The sequence below is a fragment of the Stigmatopora argus genome, chromosome 14 (assembly GCF_051989625.1).
Source record: "Stigmatopora argus isolate UIUO_Sarg chromosome 14, RoL_Sarg_1.0, whole genome shotgun sequence".
NCBI classification, from domain to species: Eukaryota; Metazoa; Chordata; class Actinopteri; order Syngnathiformes; family Syngnathidae; genus Stigmatopora; species Stigmatopora argus.
The window spans coordinates 7,145,241-7,164,623 of record NC_135400.1 but is presented as its reverse complement, the minus strand read 5'-3'; the positions used below and the strand labels follow the sequence as shown (position 1 = coordinate 7,164,623).

General features: G+C 41.6%; 2 protein-coding genes and 2 long non-coding RNA genes across 9 annotated transcripts; 1 reads left to right on the top strand and 3 right to left on the bottom strand.

Annotated features, from left to right (window-relative positions):
- Positions 1–90: 90 nt before the first annotated feature.
- On the bottom strand, positions 91–4,650 carry csdc2b (cold shock domain containing C2, RNA binding b). Of its 5 annotated transcripts, none has more exons than XM_077618773.1 (5): positions 4,497–4,641; positions 4,122–4,208; positions 2,913–3,228; positions 1,499–1,621; positions 91–1,389 (listed from the first exon to the last, which is right to left on the bottom strand). In XM_077618773.1, exons 3-5 carry the CDS (start codon positions 3,092–3,094, stop codon positions 1,227–1,229), a joined length of 468 nt encoding a protein of 155 aa, XP_077474899.1. In that variant the 5' UTR covers positions 3,095–3,228; positions 4,122–4,208; positions 4,497–4,641; the 3' UTR covers positions 91–1,226. The 5 variants fall into 5 exon arrangements, with proteins under 5 accessions (XP_077474899.1, XP_077474898.1, XP_077474901.1 ...); XM_077618772.1 differs by having other exon boundaries at positions 4,013–4,208; positions 4,497–4,634; XM_077618775.1 differs by lacking the exon at positions 4,122–4,208 and having other exon boundaries at positions 4,497–4,650.
- LOC144088391 (uncharacterized) lies at positions 3,769–7,023 on the top strand. 2 transcript variants are annotated; one of them, XR_013304867.1, is made up of 4 exons: positions 3,769–4,657; positions 6,087–6,160; positions 6,231–6,377; positions 6,925–7,023. It is a non-coding gene; the product is annotated as an uncharacterized LOC144088391 (long non-coding RNA). The 2 variants fall into 2 exon arrangements; XR_013304866.1 differs by lacking the exon at positions 3,769–4,657 and adding an exon at positions 4,662–4,804.
- Positions 7,024–7,061: 38 nt separating this feature from the next.
- Positions 7,062–9,003, bottom strand: LOC144088811 (uncharacterized). Its single transcript, XR_013304944.1, has 5 exons — positions 8,868–9,003; positions 8,599–8,684; positions 7,442–7,560; positions 7,258–7,376; positions 7,062–7,193 (listed from the first exon to the last, which is right to left on the bottom strand). It is a non-coding gene; the product is annotated as an uncharacterized LOC144088811 (long non-coding RNA).
- Positions 9,004–12,934: 3,931 nt separating this feature from the next.
- polr3h (polymerase (RNA) III (DNA directed) polypeptide H) lies at positions 12,935–19,149 on the bottom strand. The gene is made up of 6 exons (XM_077620040.1): positions 18,844–19,149; positions 17,782–17,878; positions 15,642–15,728; positions 15,487–15,550; positions 15,169–15,406; positions 12,935–13,872 (listed from the first exon to the last, which is right to left on the bottom strand). Exons 1-6 carry the CDS (start codon positions 18,952–18,954, stop codon positions 13,822–13,824), a joined length of 648 nt encoding a protein of 215 aa, XP_077476166.1. The 5' UTR covers positions 18,955–19,149; the 3' UTR covers positions 12,935–13,821.
- Between the last annotated feature and the right edge of the window lie 234 nt (positions 19,150–19,383).

Here is a 19,383-nt window from a genome sequence, read left to right as displayed (position 1 = left end):
CAGTCATTTTTTAAAGTTACAAATACGGCTTATATGCAAGAGAAAAAAACGTCTATCATTTTTAAAAACAAAACAGACTCAAACACAGAATCATGGAATGGTTTCGTGTATTTCTAAGGCTCGCTAGATGCTACCTACCACCAAAGGAAACCAAACTTTTGAGATGAAGAGCATCTAAATCCCACATTGGCTTTTCAGGCAATGACACAGACAGAAGAAACTTCCAAAAGGTTGAAGAACAGTTAGAACACAATAAAACTGATCACAACCTGAAATTCTACAATACAACAGTTCAGTGACAATGACTAACTATAATATAAAGTCATGTAGTCCATTAACATACAAACTAAGCATACACAAAACACACACAATGACTATTTCATCAGATCATGGCTCCATACACTGTTTTTTTTCTTCTTTTTTGAACACGACAGTAAAACGAGTGCAACCAGATCGCGTCTATTTTGTGTCAAATCTCACATTTTAGTACCCTCATTTCCCTTGATGAAAAATCAACAAATAAACAAACACGAGACAATAATATTAAAGTGAATAGTTGCAGTGTTTTAACATTAAACAGCAAAACGTTTGAAATCTAAGTCCCATATTGTGCGTCTGCTTCTGACCACTCATTAACTCCCACAACTGACTTTTTCCCATTTTAACGCTCCAAAAGTTAGATTCTTTAGCAAAACAAGGATCGTTGTTTCTTGAAGACCCTTGCAGTGAATCTTAAGCACCAGGAACAATATCTCAGCCCATATTAAATATCAGGAAAGCAAGTATTTTCAGTCTGTCAAACAAAGACAAAGAACCCTAACTGAATCGTAACGCTTTCCCTACTGTTAGCGGTTAGCTAATGTGATAATGAAACTCCTTCCATGCTCCCCATCTGAGTTACGAGGAGGAGCATCCTCTAATCGCAGAAGTGGGCAATTATTCCACAAAGGGGGGTCCTGGTCTTTGTTCCAATCAAGGCCACACGGGCAATTCACCCAATGAGGATTGCAATCAACTGATTACACATGTAAGACACTGAATTGATGTCGTATAGTTCGGTGGGACTAAAAACCTCAATCCACTGCAGACGGCCCTTTTTGTGGGTTAATTGCCCAGCCCGGCGGCGCTAATGTGTGGCTAAAAGTGTAACATAAAAAGGAAGCATGCACGTGTAGTACATTTTTCAGTCCCTCCATCTCCAACTGTCGTTTACATCCACCGCCGTCCTAAGAACTGATGATCTGCCCAGACCAGGTTTCGTGTTTCGTACCGGGGTTCAGATGAATTATCTTCACCTCCACCGCCTGCACCTTCAGGTTCTTGGGGGGCACTCTGCACACTTTGTACGTGACTTCATCGCCTTCAACGGGTACGTATTCGCCGTCGATGCTGGAATCGTAAACACGCAAGACGGGTTAAAACTACAGCGTTAAGCGATGTTCTAATCATACCACTTGGAGGATATTGAACGCGGAATCTTTTGCGGACTAGAACTCACTCTGAGATGTGAACAAAGACGTCTTCGCCGCCGTGACTGGGTCGGAGAAATCCGTGCCCCTGTGATCTGGAGAAGTTCTTACAAACGCCCTTGTACACGGGACCCGAGTGGGCTCGGACAGTGCTGGGGTCACACAAAAACAGAAAGGGGAGAAATTCAATATTAAGAATGTTTTATGCGACTTTTTCAAATTCAAACAATTTGGAAACCAGACTGTGTTGAAAGCAATTGTAATCTTTTCATATACAAATGACGCTTTTAGGGGCTGAAGTAGATATCAAATACTACCGTTGTTCCAGTCAGTATCCTGTCAGATTTTCCTACCCATCCAAAATGGCTACTTTGCAGGACTCTGAATGTGCACTCATACATTTTTGTAACACCGCTAATTTTTTTGCTCCCTTCATCGAGAAGATCTCAAATATGGGTGACAAGAGCATTTGACAAGGTGCAATAGAAACATCAAAAAGTAACAATTAAAAACCCATTTAGCTGGAATCAATGTCACAAGAGGTGCCCTAGCGGTTAGCGCATCGACTGCACAGTTCCGTGACCGGACGTTTGGTCGCCGGACGTTTGGACGCCCGGACGTTTGGTCGCCCGGACGTTTGGTCGCCCGGACGTTTGGTCGCCCGGACGTTTGGTCGCCCGGACGTTTGGACGCCCGGACGTTTGGACGCCCGGACGTTTGGACGCCCGGACGTTTGGTCGCCCGGACGTTTGGACGCCCGGACGTTTGGACGCCCGGACGTTTGGTCGCCCGGACGTTTGGTCGCCCGGACGTTTGGTCGCCCGGACGTTTGGTCGCCCGGACGTTTGGTCGTTTAGTGAATATAATTTTGAGAGCTGGTTTCAACAGTACATATTAAACTCTCTCTCTCATGAATATAATTTTGAGAGCTGGTTTCAACCGTAAACTCTGTCATGTTGTCAAACGTCCGGCGACCAAACGTCCGGGCGACCAAACGTCCGGGCGACCAAACGTCCGGGCGACCAAACGTCCGGGCGACCAAACGTCCGGGCGACCAAACGTCCGAGTACCCACAGTTCTGGGGTCGAGGGTTCGATTCCAGGTCGGTGCTCACTGTGTGGAGTTTGCATGTTCTCTCTGGGCTTGTGTGGGTTTTCTCCGGGTACTCCGGTTTCCTCACACATCCCAAAATTATGCTGGTTGAACACTAAACTTACCAATTAGATTTAGGATTTATATCTAGGGTGTAAATTTAACATTTACAATTTGCATGTTCTGCCCGGGCCTGTGTGGGTTTTCTCCGGTACTCCGGTTTCCTCCCACATTCCAAAGACATGCGTGCCCTGCGATTGGCTGGCCACCAATTCAGGGCGTCCCTCGCCTCGTGCTCAAAGGCAGCTGGGATAGGCCCTGGCAAATGAGTTTTTCACAAGAGCGACTTACGCCGAGTACGTGCGGGTGCGTTTGGTCGGCAGCGGGCTGGGGAGCTCCCTGGGTAGAGGTGGCTCTCTCCTTTCCTCCCAAACTCGACTGCCCTCCCTCAGAAAGGGGAAGGACACAGTAAGCGGTGCGTCGGGGGATCGGAGCGGGGTCGCTGAGGGGGACGTGAGGCCGGGGTCTGTCATGCCGACTTTGGGTGGGAAAGCTGCGGGGTGCCGCTAAACACAGCTGTCTTTGCGATGCCTTGCTCCGTGTGGGGCGGAGTCTCGGAAAGTTATCCAGGTCAGCACTGTCTCTTCAAGTCTATCAGGAGGACATGCTGGGAGTAGAAACAGCAGGGGGAGACAGAAACACGATGAGATAGTTGTCACACTTTTTTAGAACTTTACATTTGATGACGGTGGGGAGCTCATTTTAATCAAATGCAGTCATAACTTGACTTATGAATGCCCCTAGTTACGATATTTCCAGGTTACGAATTTTTTTATACGCAAATGAGTGACTTGAGATATGAAAAAGATCCAAGTTAAGAAATCCCCCCCAAATTAAATGCATTTCCTTATCCGTTATTTTATTTTGAAAATATTGTCACAGATATTTCTATCAAAAATGATTATAAAACACCTGAATAGAATAAACGATAAATAAACATTTCCCACAATTTATCATTATTTCAGAAGGGATGATTCACCATTGTTTTTGTGCCACGCCCACTCCTGTGTACGATGCTCGCGAGTGACGTCAGAATAGCAGCAGGAGGCCACCACCGAGTGACGTCACCCCCGCCCCTCCTCCCCCCAAAAAAGACATTTTTACACCACTAACATTACTTAATGATAATCGGCATGGGAAAATGCTGTTGTAAGAATACTGGAAAGAGTCGGAAATTGGTTTCATTCATATCACGTACACGTCAAATATTTGTCAACTCATCTTTTACAGACAGTAGAGCATAAATATATATATATATATTTGTAATTTAAAATGCATTATTCAAGAAATCGGACAATAGCTGTGTGTAATGTTCACTTCCTGTTCCCATCCAAAAACAAAGCCTCTCGTGACGCTCGCCACCATGCACCATGAATACAAATGTTACTTACAGCAACGATCTCATCAACTAGCAGGACGCTCGGTTCGCTCTCCCGATGTATGCTTTAAGTCGACGCGTGTTATTATATAAGGAGCGAATTAAATAAATAAGTGGGAAACCTGATGTGACGGCGTCGGACGTGCGCAACTGGCGGAGATTTCCGATCGGGTGATGCGAGGTTGCGCGTGCGCAATTAGACTTGCAGGCTGCGAAGGGAAAGTGATGCGTTCAAGGTCTGCTCCATGTGTCGGAAACTAGTATTTTCAATCAACATATTGTTTTGTAGCATCAACAGCACAAAAATCACGACTTTTCTATGTCATCTTTAACAGATAGACATTGAGGTGGGAGGACAGACCACCTTCTGGAAGGAAAAAAAAGAGTCAGAAGGCCCATACACCAAGTCCAACATTAAAAAACAACTGGATGGCAACTAATTATGTCGAAAAAAAGAATGACTAAGTTAGGTATTTTTTTATCAAAAAGGTACTTACAAGGGAGGCATTTCCCTTAAATAGAAACAACCATGTGCAGTCAATACTTTCCATTATATGTACTGTTTCGTAGCACCAAGACCACAAAACGCATGACTATTCTACGTCATCTTCAAAACATAGACAATGTGTTGGGAAGACAAACCACCTCTTGGAGCGCGGTAAGCAAGCCACCATCTTTTAAACTTTCAATGTGGCGGGACAATATGGGCGTGGTTACGCCTATTGTCGACGTAGCTGAGTTAATTAAGCGCATGCGCAGTGACCGTTCCTTTCGGAAAGCCGGTCACACGCTGACGGTCGACGAGGTAAGGAGCAGAGCAATTTACTTTCCTAAATGCGTTTTTATCACGCTATCGGGATATTTTTCAGCAATCAATTGAGCCCAAAACGCCAACAAATCTCTTAGTTTAATGCCAAGTTTAACACACCGTCGACAGTTTGGAAAAGTTTGGGCTTCATTTCCCCACAGGCTCTGTGCTGTATGGTACTAGTTAACATTAGCGTTAGTGTCACACTATTTGACTTAAAAAGTGTGTTGTCCGTTATTGAGTCGTGTGGCAAGACTTTAAATTTAATCAAACAACGCCGAGTCATCAACCGACAGTTTGCTGGGTAAATGCTCAGTGTTGTATGTAATGATAGTTTTCATTGCAAGTGCTAAGCACCCGTTGCCGATTTGTAATTGTTCTGTTTTTACAAAAAAAAAATCACTTATACAAAACTGTTAAGCCAACTTTCTCCTAGCTGTTAAAGTCAGTCTGTATATTTAATCGCCGTATACAAAACTATTAAGCCAACTTTCTCCTAGCTCACTGGTGTCAAAGCGGCGGCCTGGGGGCCAAATCTGGCCCGCCGCGTCATTTTGTGCGGCCCGAGAAAGTAAATCATAAGTGCCGACTTTGTTTGGATCAAATTCAAATGAAGATTATACATGTATAATATATTTCCTCATTTTCCCCTTTTTAAATCAATAATTGTAATTTTTTAATCATTTTTTCCCTTTTTGTGTTTTTAGTTCAAAAAGCATTTAGTAAAATCTCAAAAATTCTGCTTTGCACTAATATTGAACATATTCCCAAAAATATTTTGTTTCCTTTTGAAATGAAAAACAAATTATAAGATATTTTCCCTCATGAAGAAAAAAAAGCTCAAACTAAAAAATTTTTTTAGATCTATAAAAACGTAATATTTAGGGCTTTTGATAGTTTTTTGTAATCCAATTTAAATAGAAAAAAAAATCAAAATATTGAGTTGACGTTATTGTGACCCGAGTTTGACACCCTTGTCCTAGCTGTAAACGTCAGTCTGTATATTTAATCGCCTTGTCTGGAAAAGGAGAAATAGCACTTGGCACTCGCTAACTAATTTTCATTCTTTATTTTGATTGTTTATTAAATTTCTTGTAAGATTCCTCTATCCCGTAATTGTTTGGCAACCCCCAAATACCTTGGTTAAATCAAGTTTTCCCTGTTTAGCATCAAGATAAAACTAATTCCCCCAAAAAACAACTTAGCCTATCTGTTGAATCTCCAGTCTCTATATATGCTAACTTATGCCTTTTTTTGTGTGCAAATTTTCCCTGTTTAGCACCAAGATGCAGCTCTTCTAGCATGCCTAGAGCACTATTGAGGTTATAGAAGAGGAGACTGGGCCAGATCAAGGTAAAACTAAACCCCATTACCACCTCCATTCTATATATTCTAACTTTTGCTATTTTTTTGCATGAAACAGGCCTGAGAGATCTTCCTCGCAAGTTGCCCACTTGAATCATATGGTGTCTCTGTACTTCTGAAAATCCAAATTAAATAAAAGCCTAAATCATCATGGTGATGTTTCACTGACCATTTATTTCCACAGCTCTTTGACTAAATCTTTAAGGTAAGAAGGATCTCAGTTAATGTTAGAGCAGGAATTATAAGTATTTATTCCCCCTATTTGCTAAGTGTATATACCCTGTTGTGTTTATTCCCAGTTTTTTTATTTCTTTTATTTGCTAAGTGTATATACCGTTTTTTCCCCTAATTTTATTTTCTGTGTATATACCCTGTTTTTTTTATTTCTTTTATTTGCTAAGTGTATATACCCCATTTTATTTTCTGTGTTTCCCATGTTTTTCTAAGTGTTTATTCCCCCAGTTTTTTACTTTTATTTGCTAAGTGTATATACCCCATTTTTTTTCCCCTAATTTTATTTTCTTTGTGTTTCCCATGTTTTTCTAAGTGTATATACCCCAGTTTTTTTATTTCTTTTATTTGCTAAGTGTATATGCCCCATTTTTTCCCTAATTTTAAGTGTATATACCCTGTGTTTTCTAAGTATTTATTCCCCATTTTTTTATTTTCTAAGTGTATTTTACAAAAACTAATTTTAAGTGTAAAATTGTTTTGTGAACCTTTAACTAAAATGTCTTATCTTATGTCTACAGGTGGACAAACTGGAGACATCAATCAACACTTCAATGTAATGCCAACCAAGTATGCTAAAGTTGAAATGTTTACCTGTAAATAAATGTTTTTAACTTGAATTGTTACTTGCATTTTGTTAGATAAAGACAAACATGTATACATTTAAAAACTTTTATTTTGAAAAACTTTGGAGATAGGTTCTGGTGTAACACCCAGCACCGAGAAATGGGGGGGGTGCATCAGCCTATCTGTACATAGGCAGGAAACCTTGTCCCCCTTGGGTGGAATTCTGGAAAACAAAAAAGGGGGGGGTCAATACACAGTTAAGTAAAAAACTATTCGCAAGGTCTTACCTTTTATTTTGAAAAAGTTTGGAGATAGGTTCTGGCGTAACACCCAGCACCGAGAAATGGGGGGGTGCATCAGCCTATCTGTACATAGGCAGGAAACCTTGTCCCCCTTGGGTGGAATTCTGGAAAACAAAAAAGGGGGGGGGTCAATACACAGTTAAGTAAAAAACTATTCGCAAGGTCTTACCTTTTATTTTGAAAAAGTTTGGAGATAGGTTCTGGCGTAACACCCAGCACCGAGAAATGGGGGGGTGCATCAGCCTATCTGTACATAGGCAGGAAACCTTGTCCCCCTTGGGTGGAACTCTGGAAAACAAAAACGGGTCAAGGCACAATAGATTAAGTTACATAAAAAAAGGAAATACAGACTAGGGCCTAATTAAGTAAAAAAAAACTATAATACATCAAAAGGCAATGATGGTCAGGTTTTTTTTTTGTCTGCCGTAGAGACTAAAAAATGGATTAGTCTTTAAAGGCCCCTATCCAGTCTATTTTTCATGTTTTCCTCCACAAACAAATAATCAGGATCTTGATGTGGTGGGAAATAAAGAAAACACACTGGACAGGGGCCCACAAGGTACAAATTACATGAAAATAATAAATAAAATAAATCCTACTTTTGCCTTGAGTTTTTCAGTCAATTATTTCAAATCCATTCATTCTTAAAAAATAAATATCCAAAAAGCTTCATTTTTCTCTTCTTATGCCAAGGAAAAAAATGTTTAAATGAGTCAAAAATGACACCTGCACTATTGTCTAATAAATGTCTCTTAGGTTTTGTCAAAATCACATTTAAAACTAAAAATGAAATGGTCCAAGCCCTTAGGTCTTTAAGAAAGTTAACGTGGTAAAAGTATATAATCTATTTGAGTGCACAGTTCCACTACATGGCAGAATTTTTTTTTACCAATTTCGTCATACGCAATTATCTGGGTATGATGACAAAGCCTATGTTCGATCATTATTTGTAAGTTCAGAAAGATGTGAAACTCACAAGCGGAAGCTACTCCTACACTTGCCACTATAGTATTTTCTTAATTAAATTCAATAGGGATGACCCTACTTTACAGTTTTTCATTTATCGCAGCCATGTCTGGTCTACATTAACCGCGAGTATCGAGGGATTACTGTTTATTCCTTACACGTCCACTAATGGCATTTGTGTGTGTGACTTATCCACAGGTTTTTGCTATTAAAAAACACCAAGCTAGTTAGTGTTTTCATTCAAAAGTTGAATGTATCATGATGAAAAACGAGCCAATTGCGCAAAGCCTTGAATACTGAACGCTGACGTTTAAATATTACACGGATAGAGAAAATCGGAACTATTTAAAAATGACTCACTTTGTCATGGCGTCGACAAGATGCCCCTTTCTGGTCGTTTTGGCCACATTCTTGATGTTTCCCAGCAGTCTGTGCTCGTTGAGGGACTGAAACACACAATGGAATGATTTCTTTTTAAACAAAGAGCGATCGGTAACGCAATGTAGCCAATTTGTTTGCAAACATTTTGCTGTCTGCACACACATGGGGCTACATCACGTCAACCAATCATGCTCTTATCACTCTTAAGACGAGAACTGGGGCTTCGACATCCCCAAATGATAACGTACCGAATGTGCTGCATCGTCCTGTGAGAAGTTTGTCAGGCTTTCTTCAGCAAATCGTCACTTTAGAGCTGCTCTGCAGTGCACGACCGTGCTGCCTCCTGGCTAGTCAGCCATTTTGGGTTTGACGTCGGCTATTTGAACTCTGACCTTGGCCACGCCTATTAAAGATAGACACACAAAAAATATAAATTGTTTTCATAATAACGTGCATTATTCAGTGTGTGTGTGGGGGGGTGGGGCTGTAAATGCTTTTTGGTTGGACTTTAATACTTAAAAAAATAAATACATTGTTTTCTTATTAACATGCATTAGTCAGTGGGTGGGGCGGGGGCGGGGCTGTAAATACGTGTTGATTAGGCATTCATACTTAAAAAAAACATTGTTTTCATCATAACGTGCATTAGTCAGTGGGGGGAGCTGTAAATACTTTTTGGTTGGGCTTTAATCCTTTAAAATACAGTATTGCACATTATGAACATTGTGATGACATGCACTTTAGTGTTTTTTACTTCTAGACATTAAAATGATACTTGGCAGTGGTGTGCCGTCAGGGTCCAACACAAACAGTTTAACCAATGAGGTTTCTGCTGAAAAAAGAAGCACCGGACTGCAATCCACTGATTGCACTTCTAGGATACCAGATTGGTGGAAAGGTTTCCTCTTACCGGTTGGAACGAAAACCTGCACCCACTGCGGCCCTTTCTGGAATAGTTTGGGGACCACTGCTCTACGCCATGAAGTGGCCAAACTCTACTTTGTCATTATTGGAAGGTCTTGACTACATATGGTTGTTTCTATTTAAGGGAAAAAATGATTCCTACCTGGGATTCAAACCACACCTGCCCACACGGCAGTCAGGTGAACGAACCTCTACACCAGGGGTCTCAAACTTGCGGCCCGCGGGCCAACTGCGGCCCTCGGGACGATAATTTGCGGCCCCCGTCTTAATATGAAAGATCGATTTTTTTTTTTTTAATTTTTTTTTTTTTTTTTTTTTTTTTATTTTATTTTTTTTTTTTACCCCTTTCCCCATGATGGCGCCGTTTAAGTGGCAGCCAGTGGCAGTAGCTCTGTCCACTCATGTTTTTCTTGTTTTACAGCATGTTTTACATGAAAAATTAGAGGGAACATTGACATGCACCTGCTTGTGGCAGGTGTGATACTGGTGTGCCGATAGCGAGCAATGATGATGTCGTGACCGGATGATTCGCCTAAAGACGTTTCGCCGACGGACGTTTGACAGACGGACAGGTCGTACTAGTATTTGTTAGTTTAATGATGAAATACAAATACTAGTATTTGTATTTCATCATTAAACGCTGTTTTCAGCTGGATTTGACCGAATTTGAGAGCATTTTGAGCCGTTTGGCGAATGGACGTCTATAGACGTTTTTTTGCCTCCATCGCGATATCATCCAGTATTTGTATTTAATCATTAAATGCTGTTTTAGGATGGATTTGACCCGATTGCTGTCATTTTACGGCTCGGTTCTGCTACATCTGCCTGCCCAAGAGTGCTTATTCCCGGACTGCCATTGATGGTAGACGAACATTGATTTTTACTATAATTTGGACAACACCGGCGGCGGGCCGGATTAAAAATCCTAACGGGCCGTATATGGCCCGCGGGCCGAGGTTGAAAAACTTGTACACACACGATCCGGCGGGGCGAGCGTTCGAATCCCGTTTCGGCGAAACCTCCGTTCGGCCGAATGGACGTTCGGTGGAACGTCCATTCGGCGACCTGCCCGTCTGTCAAACGTCCGTCGGCGAAACGTCTTTAGGCGAATCATCCGAGTACCGATGATGTTGCTCACACTGGTACTCAGTGCGCTCAGGGAGGTTGTCTTTCTGCTCAGACCAACAAAAAATTAGAGGGAACTTTGGTTCGGAGCTGAATGAACCAATCACGGTGAGGTATACGGCTCTGGAGGGCGGGACATCGGCCGGGCTGTCCAGAGCCTCGCTCACTCACTCATTCATTCCTCCAATCAGCTGGGCGGAGGAGAAGCCGTGAGGCCGATCACTCCGCTCGGCGCGCACACTCCTCCGCTGCTCTCAGCATAGAACTGAATGAGGCGCTATGATCCGTGATCCAGCCTGTGTCAGTGTCTGTAGCCATCTCCGCGATTGAAGCGGAGAGCTAAAGTGCACATGCGCCACAAACCCGCGCGACTGAATGTGAAAGATCAACCCGAGACTCATTCCAAGTGGAAAAACATATTACAGAGCCCCAGAGATGTCTCTTTCAAAGCCTGCCGTGAAGAGAAAGGTCGGTGATGAGCACAGACAGTTTCAAGAAAAGTGGGGAGTGCAATATTTCTTTGTTGAACACAGGGGCACCCCGACGTGTCTCATTTACACTGAAAAAGTTGCGGTGCACAAGGAATACAATTTGAAACGTAATTGTACTACGAGACATGCTGAGGGGTACGAAAAATACCAGGGAGATGAGAGAGCCAACCAGGTTGCCAGTCTTAAAACACGTCTTATGAGGCAACAGGATCTCTTCAAGAAGGCTACCAAAGACAGTAATGCAGCAGTCAAAGCTAGCTACGCCGTTTGTGAGTTGATTGATCCTGTGCTAAGTGATCCCAAATGGCTCATGGACTTGGCTTTTCTTGTTGATATCACACATGAGCTTAATGTACTGAACAAGAAGCTACAAGGCCAGGGGCAACTTGTCAGTGCTGCCTATGACAACGTGAGAGCATTCTGCACTAAACTTGTGTTATGGAAAGCCCAGCTCTCTTAGACAAACCTTTGCCATTTCCCAGCATGCAAGGCTCTCGTGGATGCAGGCACACCATTCAGTGGTGAGAAGTATGTTGAGGCCATTTCGAAGCTACAGGAGGAATTTGATCACAGATTTGCAGACTTCAAGACACACAAAGCCACATTTCAAATTTTTGCGGACCCCTTCTCCTTTGATGTGCAAGATGCCCCTCCTGAGCTTCAAATGGAGCTCATTGACCTGCAGTGCAACTCTGCACTCAAAGCCAAGTTCAGGGAGGTGAGTGGAGAAGCAGACAAGCTTGGGCAATTTTTGAGAGAGTTGACCCCCAGCTTCCCTGAACTTTCCCGAAGGTTCAAGCGGACCATGTGCCTTTTTGGGAGCACATACTTGTGTGAGAAGCTCTTCTCCACCTTGAACTTCAATAAGTCCAAGTACAGGTCCAGACTTACTGATGAGCATCTTCAAGCTCTACTGAGGGTCTCCACTGCTTCCTCCCTCAAGCCAAATGTGACTATGTGAGAAGAAGCGCTGCCAGGTCTCTAGCAGCAAGGAGTAGGCAAGAGAAGCCGTGTTCAGAATATTTCATGTTCAATGTTCCATTCAAGTTCAGAAAGTTAAAGGTTAAAGAGCTGTTAATACAGACATTTGAAACGGAATAAAAATAATTCATTTTCTCTACTTAGCCAGCCAGTGTATATCTACTGTATGCTCATTAGTATTATTTGGTTTTGTATTACTGATTGATTTATTTTTTATTCATCTTTAAATTAATTTATTTAATTCATTATTTTTTGTTAAAAAATAAAGATATTTGATAACGTTGGAATGTTTTATCAGTGCTTTTCTTGTGGAAATCCTGATGCGGCCCAGTCTCACCCAGACTCGGCCTCTAGCGGCCCCCAGGTAAATTGAGTTCGAGACCCCTGCTCTACACTATGAAGTAGCCACACTTTACCCTGACATTATTGGAAAGTATTGACTACACATGGTTATTTTTATTTAAGGGAAAAATGATTCCCAACTGGGATGCGAACCGAACCTGCCCACATGGCAGTCAGGGAAGGGAACCACTACACTATGAATAAGCACTTTACTTTGTCATTTTTGGAAAGTGTTGACGCCAGCAGAGAAGGCCTTGCAGGCCCTGACGGTCCACCACTGCTTAAAGCATAATGAAAAATCAATAAGCTTTGCAAACCATGAGTGATGTGACATCCACAAAATACCTGTACAGCAACTTTTTATAACAAATATAAATATTTGGCTAGTATAGTACATAAGTCTGCAGCAGAAATGTACATGCAGGTTCTTTTTTATGCAACAAAAGCCATAATTTTAAATCATTTTTATATGCGGCTTTTATTTACCTTTTGAAAAATCCAAAATGACCTAGTTTAAATAAACAAGCAAGCTGGTCACCCAATAATCTCACAGCGGATAAATGAAACACATTTTGGGTATACATTTATACATGTCCTTGTAGGATTTAAAGGCTTGTCTCTAATCCCTCGTTGCGTTCTGTCATCCCACAAATGACAAATCACAATAATCAAAATGATGACCCCTGATATTAAGTTGATCTGAATATCGTTCACCACCCGTTAAAAAAATAGTCCTGATTAAAATCCAGCATCTATAAGATTTGCTTCTATCGGCTGGCAATTTTATGCTCAACACATCAACCATAAAAAAAAACATCATTTGATTAAGTTGATGCATGATTACGCACGTAAGGTTCCAGATGCGACTAAAGTAGGCAATTGCAAAAAAAAATGTTGGCACCAGGCATCCTTTTAAATCAAACGAAAAAAATAATCATCTGGTCGAATGTTAGTATGTCACAATCGGTTTAACTGTTGATAATTAAAATGATAATTTATCATGTTACTTGACATAATGGCTCAATGCTTAATGATTGGCCAACTACAATCTAGTCTTAGATCTAATAACTAAAAAAGGGCAGATGATGGATCCTTTTGTTAATAATAATGGCCCATTAATTTATATTCTAACTGATGCTTGAAAAGTAGCTCTATTGAGTATAATCTTCAACGTGAACAACGTCCACGTGTTCTCCCCCACTATGCCTATTTCAAATCTCTTCATAACCCAGTCTGTCTCCTTGTGCAGTAGGACTCAAAGTCCAAAACCAAGTTCTGCTTTCGCACAACACGTCCTTCTGACCTCCCTGATGATGATTCATATCTTCTCTTGCTCCTTTTAATTGTTCCACCAGGATAGAAGGCCAAGTCCAGGCTCAGAAATGGTACCCTAAGACAAGAAACAAAATAGGTACATTTCAGTATTATATTACAGTGGATATTCAAAAGTGAACACTTTTAACCTGCAAACCTGAAAATTTGAAATCTCTATAATACTTACTATTCTCATCGCTAAAGATTATAGTCTGCAAGAGTAGAAAACATAAACAGAACCATATTTTTCAGACTATAAGTCGCACCTGAGTAATTGTTATCACGATAAAATAAAATAAATCAGTCAATAGGACAACTACGGAAACCAGCCCCCGACTCTACTATTTTCCCGTAAATAAAGTACTGCGCAGTGACTGCTGGGATATAGAGTTCTTAATACATCCAGTTCTTCAATACAGTTAGTATGATGGCAACCACACTAATTTGGTGCTGGCGGTCATTTCGGCTGTATTTACAAAAGAAATCATGCCGCTAAATGTTGGCGTCAACAGAGCATTCAAAGCTAGACAGTAAACTATGTATATATATATTATATATAATAACTCGGAGCTTGCCGTCATTCCCGGAGGCTTAAGAACTACAACCGTGGGACCCCGCGTTTTGGAAGACTCATTTGGACAATTGTTTGATTCGGACACAGAAAATGAGGATTTTGATGGATTTGTGGGTGATGATGACGTGAGTAAGTTGTAAAATGTCCAAATAAAGCACTGCCGAACTCAGTTTTGCTTCCGTTGCCTTTTTAAAGCGTGTTTTTAGCGTGTGGGTGTAGCGTCCAATAACTATATTTCCCAGCAGTCACTGCGCACCGGAACCCGGACATAAGCTGCTTCCGGTAGCCAGCGCTATTGCGTTTCGGTGTTAATCCATATATAATATATAATATATATGCGTCTAATGAAATGCTGCATGCTTTGTGTGTCTAAAATACAGAAATAGCACTTGTTACTGACACTGCGGCGTAAAAAACGATGCGCCAAATAGGCGTGAAAATACGGTATATACATATATATATTGCACTGGAGTGTAGGTTATACAACATTACTAATTGATTTTCTGTATCGCTTATCCTCAGTTATACAACATAATACATTAAAATAATAGGAAAATAAGGAACAACTGTCAAAATAAGCACCTGTTAATGTAACATATTACCAGTTTTGGGATAACTATAGACAAAAAAACTGCATAAGAAGCTGTTGACAGTCAGAGTGAAAAAATAAAAGATATAAAAGTTGCACCTGAGAGTAAGACGCCGGACCAGTGAAACTATGAAAAAAAGTGTGACTTATAGTCCAGAAGGTTCGGTAACATTAATATTGCTACTAGCAACAGAAATAGCCCATCTTACTATCAGAGTATACGGCGCATTCTTCTTTTCGTTGGTATCCTGCGCGGGGGCCGCTGCTGCCGCCGACTGCCCAGGTTGGGCAGGCGCTGTCTCCTCAATCTTTGGCCCCGTTGGCGACGTATCCAAAAATAACTCATCGGACACTCGAAAACGGATTTCCTCTCCTTGGTCCATGTAGAGGTCGTGCGCCCCCTCATCTGTCTCGTACTCCCAAAGCCAAACTTGCTCAGCTTCGTCGCTTCAGCGGTAGTTAAGGAAGACACAATCGCAAACTATGTAACTATGTAACATACCCTGATGTTATACTTGACAGGATACAATTTGGTGGGTTGCTGGAGAGACTCTGGTGGGATGAGAATGTCATCAAAGAAGCCCATGGTCACTGCAAAAATGGAGATCTCAATTCTGGATGCACTAATTAGGCTTATTGTTTCTGTATTTTGCTTCAAAAAAATTCTAACAAACAAACTTACCGTGAACACCTTCTTGACTACAGTACTTGATTTTTCCAACCAGTATCTCGTCCAGGAATGGGTGGAAAACGACATACCTGAAATGCACTGCCAGGAAGAAAAAAACATCACATTCAGGTCGCATGAAGGAATTTAAATTTTTTGTTTCTACCTCAAAAGAACTACAAATCACAATCATGTACAGTGGTACCTCGAGATACGAGCTTAATCCGTTCCGTGACTGAGCTCGTATGACAAGTTACTCGTAACTCGAGGTAAAGTTTCCCATTGAAATGAATGGGAAACAAATTAATTCGTTCCAACTCTCTGAAAAAAACACCAGAAACAGGATATTGGATTGAAAAAAAAGTTTTATTTCTTATAATTCGCCATATATTGACAAAGTAATAAATAACGAGTGGTTTAATAGAAATAAAGTGTTTAATCTAACTAAAATTGGGCAGATTTCGCCGAGGGGAGAGGGGCACAAAAGGGGCGGGGGGCTTCGTTTTTTTTCTTCCACACAACGCACTCGTAAACGGAACAAACACTCCACCCTCACGTTCGCTATCGATGGGCTGTTTGCTGTCGTACTATTCCCTTCAAAATATTCCGAAAATGATGCACACAAATGTCCTCACAATCGAATAACGCACGACCACTTGCCAACGAGCAGCAGTCTTTTATCAGCGATCGCGCCGCTGCTCATGTTGTTGTTGTTGTTGGGCCACCTCAGGCGCTTGAGGATTACCCTCAGCAGCGCTAGAGCTGTCACTGGAACGCGGATTAGTTCATCCAGGGGGTAGCCGGAGGTGTGGGGCAGTGCGAATATCTCCGGCTGGATGAAAAACGTAGGGCGCCACGTTCCTGGGTGGCAGCTCTGGGTGGTTTTGTTGGATTCGCATGGGAGCTTCGGGGGCGCTGGCTAGCGGCTCCTTTTAGCTTGTAGCATCTGTGTTCGCATCCCCTCGAACGGCGCCTAGTGCCATTGCCTGTCGGCGTTGTGCGCACGAGTATACTTCATTACCCAGAAAGCCCTCTTTTCACCGCGCATGCGCGTTGTGCGTTTCCTGGTCTGAATAGCTCATCCGGTGCTCGTAAATATTGTTATACACGAAAGATATGCCAAAAAAAATGCCATGGCAACCTGGCTTGGTCGCATCACGAAACTTTGACCGCATCACGGGCGAATTATTCGATCGAAATTTCCCCCGTAAGACGAGCATTCCGTATGACGAACGGTCGTATGACGAGGTACCACTGTACCGTATTTTTCGGACTATAAGTCGCACCTGCGTATAAGCCGCACAAGCCAAAATATGCACAAGGAAAAGGGGGAAAAATATATATATAAGTCGCACGTGTATAAGTCGTATTAGCCAAAGAATGCACAATAAAGGGGGATTTTTTTACCATAAAACCTCTATTACAACGGCATGCCGTTCTATTTTTCAAACTTTCCCCCGTAGTGCCACCCAATTAGAGGTGCCGTTCAATTAGAGAGAGTCGTTCATTTTTTCTATTCTTCCACCAAAGTGCCATTCTATTAGAAATAGAGGTTTTACGGTATGTATAATTTGGACTGGAGTATAAGTTATACAACATTTTATGTGGTAGGAAAATAGGGAGCAAAAGAAAAAATAGGAACCTGTTATTATTACATAGTACAGTTTTTTGGAGAACTATAGCCTAAAAAACACAGCATAATGAGCTGTTGGCGGTCAAATTGACAAAAATAAAAGACATAGGGAGTACTTGAGTTTAAGTCACAGGCCCAGCAAAACTATGAAAAAAAGTGTCTTATAGTCCAGAAAATATGGTAACGAAATATCTCACAGGGTCAACTTATACGTTTTTCCCGTATTATATACGTTTTTTGATCATTTCGAATTGTGTACACGGTATAACCACTTTTGTACGGGATTTTTTTAAGTACGTTTTTTTTTTAAACCGATCTCGTTTTACCTATTACGTAAATATGTGTCGCGTTGCATTTGTACATGTTTTTAATCACTTAATAAGGGGGATTGGCCGGGGTTGACAGGTATAACTCGACACAGGGAAACATGGCATTTGCCAAAAATTGTGTGTAACCAGAGACCAAATTTAATAGATTTTGGGGCCAAGAGGAAGTAGAGGACAACATAAAACCTCATCATACCTTTTGTGTGTGATGCACCATCACCTGGGAAAATGTATGAATCTTCCAGTTTCGTGATATCATACAGACATATGCAAAGGCCGACATTGTAGACCACCTGGGAGAACAAAAAAGGGGCAACCGTGATGCACAAAAAAGGACTTAACCCTCTTATGCACAAATGTCTTTTTTTCAACCTTATAGCACACTCATTTAACTTATTGGTTGCCATTGACAGTCCATTCCTGTTTGACTAGAAAAGGACAAATTATTTATTTGTATTTTTCCATTCATTTTCTGTAATCTGTACCTCTTATCCTCACACGGATCCTGGGGGTGCTGGAGCCAATCCCAGGGCACAAGGAGATGGACAACCAATCACGCTCACACTCTTATCTAAGGTCAATTTAGAGTGATCAATCAGCCTACTCTGCATGTTTTTGGGAAGTGGGAGGAAATCAGCGTACCCAGAGAAAACCCACACATGCCGAGGGAGAACATGCAAACTCCACAATATAGGGATCCACCTAGGGATCGAACCTTTGATCCCAGAACTGTGAACCGAGCTTTTCTGTGTGGAGTTTGCATGTACTCCCCGGGCCTGCATGGGTTTTCTCCGGGTACTCCGGTTTCCTCCCACATTCCAAAGACATGCATGGTATGCTGATTGGATACTCTAAATTGCCCCTAGGTATGAGTGTGAATGGTTGTTTGTCTCCCTGTGCCCTGCGATTGGCTGGCCACCAATTCAGGGTGTCCCCCTTCTCTGGCCCGAAGTCAGCTGAGATAGGCTCCAGCACCCCCCGCGACCCTAGTGAGGATAAAGCGGTTCAGGAAATGATATGAGATGAATCAAGTTATAAATGGACTTGTACAAAGGAATACAATAATAATTTATGATTTCAAAATATACTAATAGTAGCTCAAATTTACGTTATGTGATTGCAGGTCTTTAAAGGCCACATTTTGAATAGCTGTTCCTGAAAGGGTTAAACAATGGACGTATCGTGTCATTCATCAAAGGCTTTGGTATCAAACAAGATTTAAAAGTGCAGATATTCAAATACTGAGATATTATTTTACCTTATTGGCCAGTTTTTTGTTGAGTTCTTCGGACACAGCTTCGTTGAGCTGTCTTTGAAAGCTCCACGGAGGGATCCTGACCGTGTCCACCATCTCCACCAACACAAACATGGTGCAGGCCCGACCACCCGTGCCCACGTGCCGCAACCCAAGGGAAAGGGGTCGCCTGCGAACTACATGTGAAATGAGACGCGTTATCTTTTAAATAAAACAACCCAAAACTGAATTTAAAACTGTCGTTAGCGACAGCCCGAAGCGAAACACGGTGAGGCCATGTGGTTTTTACGACAGGTCGGAGTGGCTTACGACACGCGAGAAATTTAAAGGGACAGTGATGTTTTTCTTGTTTACTATAGTTGATACTTATTTAAGTATCCCAATCGATGCAGCTGACATGTGTGGAATTATTGAACAGATGTGTTCCTTTGAATGAGAAGGGGAACCGAAAAAAAATAATTTAATTCAGTGCGAAAATAATTTATTATTATTTATTGATTACAATTCATTTGTTCGTTTGTTGTTGTTATTTATCCACTTCCC